The 15669-nt window shown below is 36.1% G+C and overlaps 2 protein-coding genes across 3 annotated transcripts; one reads left to right on the forward strand and one right to left on the reverse strand.

Annotated features, from left to right (window-relative positions):
• Positions 1-5924: 5924 nt before the first annotated feature.
• Positions 5925-9483, forward strand: LOC127790858 (probable polygalacturonase At3g15720). 2 transcript variants are annotated; one of them, XM_052320584.1, is made up of 10 exons: positions 5925-6059; positions 6156-6293; positions 6954-7103; positions 7395-7565; positions 7666-7689; positions 8083-8290; positions 8378-8459; positions 8541-8646; positions 8743-8859; positions 8957-9482. In XM_052320584.1, the coding sequence occupies exons 1-10, from the start codon at positions 6057-6059 to the stop codon at positions 9188-9190; spliced, it is 1233 nt and encodes a 410-aa protein (XP_052176544.1). In that variant the 5' UTR covers positions 5925-6056; the 3' UTR covers positions 9191-9482. The 2 variants fall into 2 exon arrangements, with proteins under 2 accessions (XP_052176544.1, XP_052176543.1); XM_052320583.1 differs by having other exon boundaries at positions 8083-8459; positions 8957-9483.
• Positions 9484-9951: 468 nt separating this feature from the next.
• Positions 9952-14628, reverse strand: LOC127790859 (uncharacterized protein At2g34160-like). Its single transcript, XM_052320585.1, has 5 exons — positions 14305-14628; positions 14105-14153; positions 11024-11086; positions 10842-10906; positions 9952-10293 (listed from the first exon to the last, which is right to left on the reverse strand). The coding sequence occupies exons 1-5, from the start codon at positions 14419-14421 to the stop codon at positions 10198-10200; spliced, it is 390 nt and encodes a 129-aa protein (XP_052176545.1). The 5' UTR covers positions 14422-14628; the 3' UTR covers positions 9952-10197.
• Positions 14629-15669: the final 1041 nt, after the last annotated feature.

Here is a 15669-nt window from a genome sequence, read left to right on the forward strand (position 1 = left end):
AGCCTCCTTGATACCAAGTGTCCTAATCTCTATACATTTAGGATGAGACCACACTTATCTAATAATTCCAATCAAAATCAATCACAAACTCCTAAAATCAAGAGGAATCAACTAATTCTTTGTGACATAACCAAGATTGTCTATTTCTTATCGTGATCCTTATTATGAAGTTAATCCAAAAGTTATCAAAAGACCTTGAGGGATGAGCTTGACATTCTACACTAGTCTTACAAGCCTATAAACTATCTTTCGAATTCTTTGCTAACTTAAACATCAAAGTGGCATCTTTCTAATCTAACCCTAGGGCAATTACTGTTGTTTTGATTGTGTAAAAATCTCAAGTCTAGATCATCTTAAAACGTGGCCCGAATCTCGTGTGAAGTCTTATAAATTTAAGTGGTGACTAGTTCTCATGCCATTAATTTAGTGTCGCTTATGAGAACTAATAGAACTTGTTAGCTTAAGTGGGGGTGAATTAAACTTACCCAAAAATTAAAATCTAAGTATGCAAAATGCAAAGAAAATGAAATAATTGAAAGAATGCAACACAACTTTTATAATGGTTCAGCCCTACTACATATGTCTATTACCATGGCTCATCACCAAAGACTTTTCAATCAACTAACTATTTAGCTTTTAATGGGAGCAGCTTGACACAACCTAGGGTTGGGCTAGGGTTTAGAAAGGAAATTGAGAAGAATTTGGGAGACACAAAGAGCACAGAATTGAAGGGAGAGATTAAGCAGAACCAAAGAGAATAAAGGGAAAACAAGGAAGATCGAGAGAGAAAAGTGTAAAGAAAGAAGTCTGAATTCAATATTTCATTTCATAATCCATTCTTTACATACTATAGTCTATTTATAAAAAAAAACAAATTCTAGAAACAACACCCATGTGCTCTGAACAGAAATTAAAAATATCTCTTAATAAACAATTGTAACTTAATTACGTTATTATCCTCTCTATTACCCTTGGCAACAGGACAATTTTCCCTTCCTTGAAAGGTTTCTTGTTTTCAAGAAACTTATTACATTGAGCCATTGTTTCTTTATCTAATTCCAGTTGACTCTCATTTTTCGTTGTCTTCCTTTAAGCCTTCCATATTCAACAATTGTAGCATTGGTGGTCCGAGCTGAATTTGTCCTCGTATTTAAAACATAATCCAGGCCTTCTTCTTGGCTCCATAATAGGAGGTTTGGTTGCATTAGGGTTAGTGTAAACCCTAGGATGCTCTTTTTCTTGTGTTAGACCTGAGGCTACAATCTAGGCATTTTCTCCCATCTCTTGACTGCATAAAGGATAACCTTATGTTAGAGGTTCGTGCTTTTTGAAAATAGCTTCTAATGCAAGCTCATGTATTCTCACCTCCTCAATTGCCTACTGCACTGTTACATGCTACATCATCTTAACAATCAGTCTTAATTCGTCATTAAACCTATTTACGAAACTAGACACAAAATATGTTTCATTCAAGGTCGGATAAGATATGATCACTAATGATTTTAGCTCCTCAAACCTAGTTTGATACTCATTTATCGAACCTTATTGCCTTAGCTTATTGAATTTTTCAATGACGTTTTCCTAGTTCTTTCCTCGAATCACATGTAGAAATCTTCCACAAACTCAAGCCAACTCAATTCCATCCCTCTCTTACTCCACCCTTGGAAACATACATCTGCTATGTCATTGAGATAAACGGCTTTCAAATTTACATTTTGTCATTCTGCCACTCTATATTGGTAAAAGAATTGTTCACATCTCCATATCCACCATCTTTTTTTGTCTCCTTCGAATACCAGAATGTCTAGCCTTGGCTATGGGGTGTGATACTAATTGACCTATGCTCCCCTAGTGAAATTTTCTAATACAAATTTTGATCATTCTTCTGTTTCTGGATGATTATGAGCATGTTGTCGGATTCTTAACCCTATTAGAATCGACGTCGAGGTGGACCTTAGAAGGAAGTCTGTCGGCACGCTTAGTTAGGAATTTTGGAGAACAGACTTAGGATGATGCTTAGCTTATATCTAAAACCAAAGAATTCTTCTTGAAGATTAGAGAAGTTTTCTCTCAGATTCCTCTCCATTGCCATCGTCTTAGCTTTGCCTCAACTCATCTCCTTTTGAGTTTGATGGAGGCCAAGTTCCATCGTCTCCAATCTCTCTTCTGGTTGCTCATGGTGCTATCAAAAGTTGAGCTCCAATGTGTCCAACTGAGTTTCCAATTGCTTCATCCTCGTTCATTCTTCCATAACTTAATCCACCCATTGCCTTCAATCAATTAACTACCCAGTTCATTGGATCCAATTAGTGGAGGTATCCTATCATAATTGCATAAAATTCGATCGCCTTTGCTCTGTTCGCCAATCAAGCCTTAGAGTGATTGACTATGATGAGCGTTGATCACTCATATTAGATGCTCGTCGTCGACTTGAGCTAGATAAAAGATTGAGGATCGCCTGGCTTCACTTTGTGCCTTTTCCCAATCGCCTTTAGCTCTGCTTCAAAACTTTGAAACCAGCTTTCAATAATTGTTGGCTTGTTAAATTTTCAAAAATTGTTGATCTACGTTTAACTTCCAAAGAACAGTAGGCAAAGAGCTTTTGAGAATCGATAACTCTAATACCAAATGTCACAACCTAGGTCTAGGCTAGGGTTTAGAAAGGAAATTGAGAAGAAAGAGAGTAGAATTGGAGGTAGAGACTGAGCAAAAATAGAGAGAATAAAAGGAAAACAAGGAAAGATCAAGAGAGAAAAATGTAAGCCAAGAGTCTGAATTCAATATTTCATTTCATAATCCATTCCTTACATACTATAGTCTATTTATAACTGAAAGCAGATTTTAGAAATAACACCCATTTGCTCTCAACAAAAATTAAAAATATTTCCTACCAAACAATTGTAGCTCAATTTCATCTCATTTGCATCAAAGAACAATTAGACAACATTTAATGAACTAATCATTGTCAAAAAACTGAAAATTGTGAGCATTAAATGTATTGTTAACAGCTAGTTTTTCAAATTATAAATACTCAAGTAAAAAATAAGATTATTCGATTATTTACAGTAATTACTCAAGTGGATTTGAAGATAGTCAATTTAGCTCAAACTTTGCTCAACTACACAATTCATTTAGTCGATTACTATTTCGAGATCCACTCTTTGTCCAATCAAATTTACTTGACTAAGTCACATAGATATTCGATTATATAATAACATTGCTTGAATACCAGACAAATTGTAATCAATTAGCATGTGTGCTTCAGAAGGATTACTCTATTAGCTATTTTTTGTATTTGATTAAATCATCTCATTACTCAAGTATGATATACTTGATAGTCGATTAATAAATGAGAAATAGAAACTTACTCTCTATTATGTATAATGTACTCGACTAAGGTATAAATTTACTCAACTAAGAAATAAAATAATTGATTAAGCAAAACTCTTAGTTGATTAATGTTAAAGTACAAAGCCTTGACATTTTACGGTTGTTATTTTACTCGAGTAAGGGAATTCTTTACTCAACTGAAAATATAATATATTTGATTACTAATTTCTTTCAGTCAATTAAGTATATATATAAGCACAAAGGCTTCCTATTTCAATTCTATTTCTTACTTGATTATTCAATTTATTTACTTGACTAATAAGTCAAATCCCTCAATTGAAGTATTTTTTCAATGCATTACTCGATACAACATATATATATATATATTGGATTAAATATTAGAACATTTATGTGATAGTTGAATAGTCTATCACTTTACAAGTATTATTTGATTAAGCCATTAAGGCAGTTGAGTATGATAACTTGTCACTCAACTTATCCTTTTCTTAATTGATTAATGGTAAGCCCGTCAACTGATCTACTCGATTACTAGCATTAAATACTTGAGTGATGTTTTAAAAGTTAGTTAAAACTAACTTTTCTAATCACATTCACTCGATTACCAGAAAGGTTTACTCAAGTAGATTAATATGTCACTCGATTCATAGAGGGCTTTACTCAATTATTGATTTAATATTAAATTCATTAAAAATTTTGCCTAAGATTTTATCACCCATCAAAACATAACTCAACAAGAACAAAGGATTTCCTTTGACTTAGAGAGATGACAAATCACCTCATTGATCATCCAATCATTGATGATAATCCGTCCAATTCAGAAACTACTCATGAAGAAAAGTAACTGGACAATCATCTAGAAGCCTTGGATCTTTTAGCTCTTCTCATACAATTAGGCAAGCTAAGGAGACAAGTCCAGATCCTTGCCAATAATCAAGGAAGAAGTAGCAATACAAAACACAAACTATCAACCTTGAATTAATCAAAGTAGCAGAGGGGAAGGTTGTCTTCGAAACTACATTTGCAGAGATTGAACCAATAATAGAGAAAAAGAGAATAGTCATTCATGGCATTGAAGGAGGCACATGACCTCTTCAATCTCCACCATGTGATCCTAATTGAGAAGGCTAAAGACAGAACAACATATATCGTAGAAGTTGAAGAAGTTGTTCTCCAACTAGAAGTGATTGATGAGCACATGGATTGAGGTCTCCATCCCCAACGAAGTCGATCCTAAAGCTAAAGCATGAACGAGCAAGAAGTTCGTGAGGTTATCCCTAACCTTCAGAGAAGTCTACATGGAAGGCGAGGATACTAAGTTGTCTAGTCAACTATTATTCCTTTATCTCGCCAAGTACTTGATCAACCCGTCCTTGACCATTTTGAATATATCCTCGCATCAAAAAGTTTTTAGGAATAAAAATGTACATCTTTAGCAAGACGATATGGAGGGAAAGGGAGCCTTGGATGCCATGCTTTGCCAAGGTTTCTCTCGCCCTTTACATAAAGGGCATGAGATAGTTACAACACCCTCCCCGAAAGGAGCATTAAAGGCATTCTCTCAATTATATCGTCAACTTGTGAAAGGTTTCACGGGAATAGATACCATGAAAAGACTGATGAATTAAAGGATACTAGGTTTGGTTTTTCTCTATTGAAAAACTCTCCTAAAACGTTGAATGAGTTATATGTTTGCTCGCAATATTATATCAATATCAAAGAACAATTAATGCTCCGATCGACAAAGGAACCCATATTGACAACAGAAAGCCTAAAAGAGAGAAGATAAGTCTTTTACTCGAAATACTAATGATAAAAGAAGAGACAACTCATCAAATTAGGGATGAAGCTGTCAGTCTTCGGAGTGTGCCTCTTATAATCGACCTCTAACTCGAGTTCCCAAAGAAGTCAGGATGACAGCATGGTAAAGAATAAGTATCTCCAACAATTTTCTTGTTCTTTTTTTGGGGTTGAGTAAGGATGACAAAAAGTCCAACTAATTAAGCTACCTAGTTAAGAAATTTATAATTAATGCTGCATTTCATCCCCAGTTCTTGCATGTACTTACGGCCATGAAGGCCGCCCGATCAGAAGGCTAAGCACATGCCCATCACATGATCACTATAATTAGTTAATGAATTAATGATTAATCGTTATCGATTCTATATTACGAAGTAAATTAATTAATTAAAGCACCTGTTAAACTGACTTATAATTGCACAAATATTAGTGTATCGCTATATATATATATTAAAATAAATAATATAGTTCTCTGTATGCAAGAATAATACCTTTCTGGCTTTCACATATGCGAGTAAAATTATGGTGGTGTTAGCCAATTCTTTAGAACATTACGTGAACACGAGCAAAAAACCAGGAGAAGCAAAGTAGTTGATTGAGTCGTACGTACGGGTCTAAAAATATACGTTAAACGTTCATGGTCATGCCTGTAAATTAATTAAATTATTCAAGCTGCTGGCTTAGAACCCAAGCTTGTGATTGAAATATATATGCATGTGTCTTGAGGAGCTGGAACTTGTAAAACAAGGCAAATACAAGAAGAATATATATATATATATATATATGTGTGTGTGTGTGTGTGTGTGTGTATGCTCTATATATTCAAGGCAAGACAGCATGGTCGATGAGCTAGCTAGGAACCAAAATCCAAAATTAAACCTCCGGATAGAGTAGAGTTTGCCAGATCCATGGTACGACGATCTCTCTCCCTAGCTACTGCTATATATTGTTTGTTTGTTTTGGTTTAATTAATGTTGATGAGCATTGTGTTGATCATGTGTATGCAGGGTGAGTGGCCGATTATTTTGTTGCTGCTGTGCATAGTTCGGGGTGGGGTGGGCACAGCAAGCAGTCCTCTGCAGAGCAGGTCTTTTAATGTGATGAATTATGGAGCCGTTGGAGACGGGAAGGCTGATGATTCCCAGGTATACCTCTCCTCTTCATCCATTTTATACCCTTTAACAGTACCGCTCTTTCCCCTAGCCAAACAGTCAGAAGCCATCAAAGGGATCCCAAGTTAGGTTTAGCAAGGCTAATTAATTTGGTGTTCAGTTGCTTATTATATATATATATACATCAAAAAAATTCTCATTGGGAAACCATTAGTATTTTTTGTCTTTTAAATCTCAAAGGTAGTTGGATGATACTGATGACAATATAGGGTGGAGGGAGGGGAACAAAGAGTTAATTAATCTTTGATACGTATTAGCACAAGTTTAATCAATATACAATGCTTAACTGAAAACAAACCAAAAGGTAGATGTGATTGGCGCATCTTTATTTTAGGGGAACACCACGTTTTATAAAGTTATTACACTAACTTTACAAAGCTATTTCCCTTAAATTAAAATTTTATCTTAAAAATATAAAATTAAATTACAACTATTAAACATCATCCAATAAACTTTTGTGTGATTTTTTTTTTTAAATTCATGTGTCCATAGGGCAAACCACCCTTTAATCTCAAGATTGATTATATATATGTGTGTTTGTGTGTGTGTTTATTATATGTGTGATGGTTAATCCATATATATGTTTTGTTGAGAATGAATGAATGAATGTATAACCTATGAATATATATACAGGCATTTCTTAAGGCGTGGAAAGCAGTGTGTGGAGATGATGGGAGTGGTGTTGGTGTTGGGGTTGCCGTGCTGGTGATACCTGCAAAGACGTTCATGCTTATGCCTGCAGATTTTACAGGCCCCTGCAAGCCATCTAATATACATCTCCAAGTACCCCCTTTAACTAATCATCACAGTTTATTAGTGTGTGTTCGATCTATTTTGGTGTATATAAGAAGAAGAAGAATAGAGGCATGAAAAAGATTAAAAAAAAAAAAAAAATTAATAGATGGAGGAATGCTGTACGGATAAAAACTAACTCAAATTTATTCCAAAATTGTATATAAACTTTTGAGTTTAATATTTTGTAAAAAAAAAAATAAAACAAAATATAAGACTTAATTTGACACTTTTAAGAGGTTTAAAAATTATTATACGTTACTCTCCTCCGTGGACAAACAGGTTTCAGGAAACCTGGTCGCCCCGAATACGAAGTGGGCATGGAAGGGGTATCACACTGACACGTGGCTCTCCTTCTCTTACGTCAACGGCCTGACCATCACCGGACCTGGACAGATCAACGGTCAGGGCTCTGCTTGGTGGCCCAATGCTTGTTTGCACAACGAACAAAATGTATGTCCCTAACAATTTTGTCAATTTGAAGTTGTTCTCCTACTTCCATTTATTATTCTTTGATTTAGCTCAAACTCAATCCCCATTTTTGTCAATGCAGGCTGCAAATTGCAAAGGCCCAACTGTAAGTAGCAATTTCTTCTAATCCTATCCTAGTAGTAACGGCTTCTTTTAAGGTAATGATTTATGAAATTTTAATCTTCTAAATAACTTTATAATGCTGATGTGATAATTCAAATATAATTATTATTTGAGATCTAACTTGTTTTATTATATGGGGTCTAACTCAAATATAATTATTATTTGAGTTATCAAATTAACGTTGTTTATTATAAATTAAGCAACGTGTGTTATTTAGAAGATCAAAATGCATAATTTATCTACCGACTTAAATAACAAACTAAAACCCAATTAGATTAGTTATGCCGCTCTTTTAACAATTTTTGCTGAGGATGGATGGAAGAAGAAGAAGGGGGACAAGCCAACCTGATATTTTGTTTGCTATAATGGAGGGCAGGCATTAACATTTAACAGATGCAACGGGCTTCAGCTCAACGGGCTGACCCATATCAACCCCCAAAGGCGCCACATAACTGTCATGAATTGCAAAGGCGTAGCCTTCTCTAACCTCCGGATAATTGCCCCCGGAACAAGCCCTAACACCGACGGCATCAACATCGCCGGCTCCAGCGCCGTCCAAATCCGCAACTGTAACATAGCAACAGGTTTAGTACTAATAATCAGATCAACATTCACAAACAACAGGTTTAGTCCTATGGCTCGTTCTTCATTTTCCCACGTGTTTTCCCCAGGCGACGATTGCATTGCCATAAGCGGCGGCTCCTCCAACATCAATATCACCGGCATAACGTGCGGGCCGGGCCATGGAATCAGGTTTACGATGCGATTCTCCTACTGCTTCGATCGAGGTTGATTAATTAAGAAATTAAGGGCTAATCTATCTTGGGAATGCAGCATCGGGGCCTTGGGACACGGAGGCTTTGACACAGTGGAAGACGTTCACGTGAGGAACTGTACATTGAAAGGAACCATGACCGGAGTTCGGATCAAGTCCTGGCAGGTAACCTAATTAACAACTTCAGATCTTCATTAATTAATTCCCAGCCAGCCCCCCTCTGATTATTAAATCATCATCATATCATGGCTGGCTGCTCAGGGAGGAAGCGGCTATGCGAGGAGAATTTCATTCCAACAGATTAAGTTCGTTGCAGTCAGTAACCCCATATTGATCGACCAGTTCTACTGCCCTAGTCGTGTCGATTGCCAAAACAAAGTAAGAAGATCGCATTTTTCACTAATTCTTCATGTTCCTTCTTTCAACATTTACCGATGAAGTAGTTGTGTTCCTTGACTGGGCAACTGGTCCGAAGACATCGGCGGTTCAGCTGAGCGACATATCGTACTACGGAATTGTGGGGACTTCGGCGACAGATTCGGCAATAAATCTGAGTTGCAGCCAGGTCGGCGCCGGATGCACCAATATCAAGCTCGATCGCGTGTACATAGCGTCTGCAACGCCGGGAAGGAGGGCTTACGCCACCTGCTTCAATGCCCATGGAAGAGCTACCCATACCAAACCTGCCGTCAAATGCCTGCTTCACTAGCAGCTATATCAAAGTTGCCGTCGCTCGCTGCGATAGAAGCTCTGGACTGGATAGAGAGTTGTGGAATAAATAATGATTCTTGTACTGGATCGATGCCCTTTCTACCCATTAAGATTTAAGGATGTAGTGTTCCAACTTCCAAGTACGTGGATGTTCTTGTATATCGAAGGTCGAACTCCGACTCCATTTTATGTTTCTTTTTCATTGTCATGAAGAAATTCCAGGAGTAAGGTTAAGTTGATGACATTTTTCCATTGCAAGCAATCTTAGAGAGAGTTACATTTATCCCAAGTCTGTCCATCTATACAAAAATTTAGTTTCAACACTTTTTAAGTATTTATTATTAATCCTGAACAAAACCCACCCCACCTTATTAAACCCTAGAAACATATGGTCATGGTACTATCAAGTACAAGAGATAATGAAAACAATATCCAAATATTCCAAATACTCAGCCCTGATAATTTACCACCCACCATTAACCCCTGGACTACAACTCCGGCGGTTATTTTTAATCTATTTATTGATAAACTGGAAGTTGTTCACTTTAAGTATGAATGGAACGCAGAGAATATAAATTATTACCCAAAAAGAGACGTGGGCAAAGCATAAATGAAGCTTGCAAGTATTACCAAATTCAAATTTTACCAAATCAAAACAAAAATACATAGTTCATATCAAGCATACTTTGAGCATAAATTACACGCATGAAGTCAAATATTTCATGAAAAATAAAGAAAATGACATAGCCCCTGATGAAGTCAACTAAATTTATGAATCCAAAATAAATAAACTGCAAAGAACCGGAGGATATAAACAAAATCCAACATTCCAAACTGGCAAAAACTAAAAAGATCTCTACAGACGCATCACTGGAAGAAAAATAAGTGGCTGCGAGCTACTACAAAAACTGTCATCATTCCCGCTATAGAGATTACAAATTCAGAGAAACCATAACTACAGAACTAACCTTGACGCATTATTTTTCATTATTTGCCACAGTTCCTTCAGCTCTGCCCATCGGTATCTCTACTCTCCCTCTCCTCCGCTTGAGCAGCCATCAGCTCGTCAAATTTTTCCGTCTTACCCAGCAAAATCTCAATCTGAAAACAAAGCCATCAACCAAGTGAATAGGTCTGATCAAGAGAGGAAAGATACAACATACAATAGAGATAAAAATTTGAGTAATAAACATTCAGAGTTTTCTAGAGATGAGTTAACAGACTAAAGAACACCGAGAGAACAGGAAGATACACTCTTCAGAACTTCAAACCGGGCAACAAAATTCAATGTTGGTATGGCCAATGATATGGTAGAAAAGTTTTCTTTAGATATCACAACATGAGAATTAATGCTCATTAGGGAATCTGTAAGGGTCAAAATCAGTCTAGAAACGTATGTTACCAGAAAAAGTAAAGTGGCCAAGTAACTCTGATTCCTTAAACAGGTAACATTGTGATCCAGGTGATCATTATTGCTAATGGTCTATGATATTGGTGAGTGTCCCACATTTATGAAGTAAATAACCTTGGGACAGATTCATTCCTTAAGAATAGGCAGAGCGATAATTAAACCGAAAAAATAGGACCTCTTTATAGAAAATGGCATGGGAGAACCAACTACTGAGAAGGTTCAGCATAATCACACTTACCTTGGCTTTTTGGACAGGTCTTCCCCTAGATTCGTCTTTCATATCTACAGCAGATGTCATGATTTCTGCATGTTTCAGTTTTAGAAAAGTAAATTCAATGTTCTAATAATTTAGCAAGAAATCAGTGACCAGTTAGGTATGTTTGATTGAAAGCAAAAGCAATGGATCAAGTAAATACTCACTCTTCTCGACAGCAAACCCATTATTTTTCAGAATCTCTGCAACACTAACAACTGTGGCAATTGCTGCAAAATAGGTCATACAATGACATCAGTGTTTATGTACTTAACATTGCTCATACATAGACATCAACAGTACATTGACAGAGGGCAGTACAACAAGAACAATGATATAATTGATTGTAACCTTTTTTATGATAAATAAAAATGATTGATTCCAATTATGCATATATTTTATGATAAGTAACATTTTCCAAATTCCATCATCAAAAACATGCTACGTCCACTACATGAACAAGTGCTTGAAAAATGTATCTTTCTGGAGGTGGTCAGTAATATACTTTTCATGTCTAATTCTAGGCCCTTCTTTCCATTAGGGGATTACTGTAATAGTTGCTACTTGCAAGAACCAGCGGCTTCAATGAGCTAATGCAAAAATGTTTCAGCAGGCTTTCATGTTGTCTCGGTGATACAAACACATAGGATCAGGAATTTTTTTAGCATTGACTTGTACATGCTAATGGAACAGCAACCATCAAACTAAGCTGCATACAGATCCCACGTCATTGAAGTTTCCAAAATAAGAACATTAATGAAAGCAATTACATGCTCTCAAGAATGGAGGGAATATCTCTTTATGTATTATCCTTCTAATACAACACAACATGAAGCCTTAATCCGACTAGGTGAGGCCGATTACATGGATTTTAACTTGTTAATGTGTCTATAATCTATAATAAGAAGATACGACAATTTTTATTTGGTTGTCAGTTGCCAAATGCAATTCTTTTTTTTGGGGGGGGGGACTTTTAACCAACTTATAAGAGTAATACCGTTAAGAAATTTCTCTCATTGCTTATAAACATAGGTAGAGTAACTGACTTGTGTAAAGTGAATGCATCCCTAAGAAAACAGCTGACACAGAAGCCCTAGCTACTAAATTTATGGACCAAGCTGACAAAAGAAAGCCCAAAAGGAAAGTTAGGAAGTGATTATTGGAAGGAAAGAAGGGGCCTAAATTTTAGTAATTTGAATTTCAGTCTTGCTAGAACTCTAGTTTCTTTTGTTTCCTTTTTGTTTTCGCATTAGGGTTGGAGTCTAGCCACCCTATAAATATCTTCTTTACAGTTAGACGAGGAACATACAGCAGTTAATAAATCAGATCTGATTTCTTTCCTTAGTGGTTCTTAGACCTAGGCTAGAACTAGCCTAGGGTTTTTGCTTGTCGCTGCATCAACAGTCCCCGAGCACTATCACTCAAGTAATGCCTTTCAAGTTAAGTAAGGCATATCCTAACAAAAGAACATACTAAATGGTTAAATAAATATCATAAAAGCAATCCCACGGGGTTGCCTCAGTGGTCAGCTGGGGGAGGTGGGCTAGCCTGGTTCCCAGGTTTGAATCCTCCCCCAGCGCAGCCGCTAGTGGATTATACCCGGGTTTACTCCTCGTCACTGAAGGGGTCATGTGGCAGGGCGCCCACAAGGGGGCGTAATCCCAAATATCATAAAAGCAACCAAAAGGCTATAAGTAACTTGAAAACACTTCATATTTATTGAAATATAAAACAAAATAACTCAAAAGGCCTTAGAACTACTTGTTTCAGACAAAATTCTAAAGAATTTATCAAATTCAAATGTTAACTAAAATTAATAACAATGACATGAAATCTTGCACTATAAAGAATTCAGAACACAGTCCAGTAACCTAAGTTAAGTCGATGAACATTTCTAAATGCCACAATATACTATATAAAGGACCACATAATGACAAAACAAAGTAAAATACCCCCCCCCCAAAAAAAATAAATAAATAAATAAATAAATAAATAAATAAGATAAACAGGATCTTCATTTTTATGTTTTGGCATTTTATTAGAATTTGAAGAACATTCTTCAGACTAAATTATTTCTACTTAATTTCATTGACTCCTTTTATTTTCCATCTTCTCACTTATCTCCCTATTCTATTTGCGATTTTTTGTTTGCCATCAAAAGCTTACTATATATGGTAGCACATTGACTACATTATTTTCATTACATCCTCTTACCAGTAACCCACAAAAAGACAGGTGACATAAACTCTCTCTCTCTCTCTCTCTCTCTCTGGATGAGCAAGCACATGTATTTAACTTTTTCTATGTAAAACACAATGTAATGAAACTGAATACCAGACGGGATGGACAAGGGCGTTCGAGGTGAACTAGAGGAATGGCTGTACCCACAGCGAAAGAGGTAACTAAGCAATTGGAGTGCAGGCTGGAATAGCTAGGTATGTGGAAGGTGTTGAAGAAAGTAACATAACCCTAAAGAAGCTGGGCAAAGTGGGTGTTTTAGAATAAAGCCAATATTTTTGCAAATCTTGTTGTCTCTGATGATCCAAAGAATCACTGTGAGGGTTTGGATGCGATAGTGTCTGAAGGTTTGTAATAGGATGACTCTGCATGTTGCCAATTTTTAGCAGAACACTATAGAATCAAGCTCACACATTCATCCACGATCCACTTCTCCAGCACCCTCTGGTTGACTGGATAACAAGTCCAACTTCATGACAATGAAAGTAACTTTTGGGTTCATAGTTAAAATCTCTGCTAGAAGAACATTTTACCAATGATTTCTGCAACCCAACAGAAAAGTTGATAAAATATTTGACAGAAAAACATTTAACATCCAAAGAAATGGAGTCTTCGTCAAGATCTTAAATTTAAGTTTAAACATCTAATGTGGCAGAATAGACATTGAAGTGACTGCACCACTTCCACTTCCGTTGTCCAGGTAAAAAACATGCTATCAAGGAAAACTTTCCCCCTGAGCAGACAGAGGTTTTGTTGTTCATCCCCTCTGGGGAAGAAAGCAATTTTCTATACAGAACATGAGACAAACATGCATGTTGTCATAAAACTTAACTATGTGCAGAACTTAGCGTCTAACGTAGCAGAAGGAAAACAATTCCAGACATGAATAGACTGAAAAACCTTGCAACCAAAGCACCATATCTACACGCAAAAGATATGCATATATTCATTTATATACGTAAATAAGAAGAAAACTTGTGAAAGACAAATCACAGATAAGAAAGTAATACCCATCCCAAGGGCCGAAAGCTCCACTTCATTGTGTTGTTGCATGTATCTCTGCAATTCAAAAAAAAAAAACCTTCATCAAGTAACAATTATTTAAATGCCAAAAACCAATAAAAGAAAACAATGTTCTACAATCATGGACTATATTTAAACCCTTCTGGATGTGGGGGGGGAGGGGGAGGAACTATACAATTTTCCTTACCTTAGCGAGATTGACATAAAAGAAAAGGGGTTTCTTGGTGTTGGAGACCTGAATACGATTCTTGGCCTTGCCTTCATTGATGTTTATGTTGTTCACTCCCTCTACGATCCCTTCCATCACTGTAAACTTTCAAACCCTAAACGCGTTGAGCTTCGACTAGCTTAAGATATGTATGCAATATCGCCTGTGTATATCTATATCTATCTGCGCAAGCTGAAGATATAGAAGTTATCGTGGTGGGCTAGGGTTTCTGAGCGAGTCCGGTAGTTAGAATAAAACTTCCAAATTGGGATTGCACCAAAACCCTCGACGCAATCCGACCCGTTTGGACACAAGCGCCCGGCTATAAAGACGTGATCCCATAAATTTGAAGTACAGGTGTAAAACGTGCGGCCGGCCCACTCCCAGTCTAAGCCTTCGGCTTTCGTGAATTAGGTCGAGTTCGGTCTTTTCTTTTCTTTTCCAAAAATGACGGTCTATATTATAAAAAGGGAGCCCAGCAGGGGACCTAAGCCCTTAATAATAGGGCCGTGCCGGGCCAAGCCGCAGGCCCATGGCCCGTGCCAGCCAAGATCTTAGTGGGCCAAGATTTGAACCGAATGAACCGACTCATGTAAATTTAAAAAAAAATTGCGTTTTTAAAATATAAATAAAAATATCCGAAACATATTTTACTTTTTAAAAAAAAATTACATAAGCTTTCAACCATTTTGGTAGTTCGTATTTTTCAGTCTTGAAAATTAAATTATAATCTCAAAATTATTTTTGTTTATTTTATTTATTAATTTTACAATAAATTTTCAAATTTATTAACTTTTACACGGTACCTCTCCAACATCTTTTATGGTAAAAGTGTATACAAAAAACTGCTTTCAAGGTTGCTCCCGAGAGTAGTCAAATGCTTATATTCGCAAAATATAAATATAATTTAGGCGTGAGATCACGTGAAAATAATGAGTTAATAAATCATATAAAAGAAAAATAAATCCTTGTCATCTATGTCAAATCTCCTTTAAATGCTATAAATACCTACAAGAACTACTCTCAAGGTTGTCTTTAAAGACACTCCGGTGCTTAAGTTAGAATACGTTCAAATATATATATATATATAATTTAGGTGTAATAGAAGAATTGCCTTCAAAATTACCCTTGAGTGATGTTTGATCTACTCTCAATACTAAAATACCTACAAAAAAATTATCCTTGGGATCACCTTCGAGATCGATGCTTAAGTTAGTATAGTTTTATAAAAAATATATATAATTAGGTGCAAAAGCACAATAAATTATTAAATCTTATAAAAGAAAAACTAATTGATTATTGAGTGGTGTCCAAACCTCCTTTCTATATGCACTCTAATATTTA

Source organism: Diospyros lotus, chromosome 14 (assembly GCF_014633365.1).
Source record: "Diospyros lotus cultivar Yz01 chromosome 14, ASM1463336v1, whole genome shotgun sequence".
NCBI lineage: Eukaryota > Viridiplantae > Streptophyta > Magnoliopsida > Ericales > Ebenaceae > Diospyros > Diospyros lotus.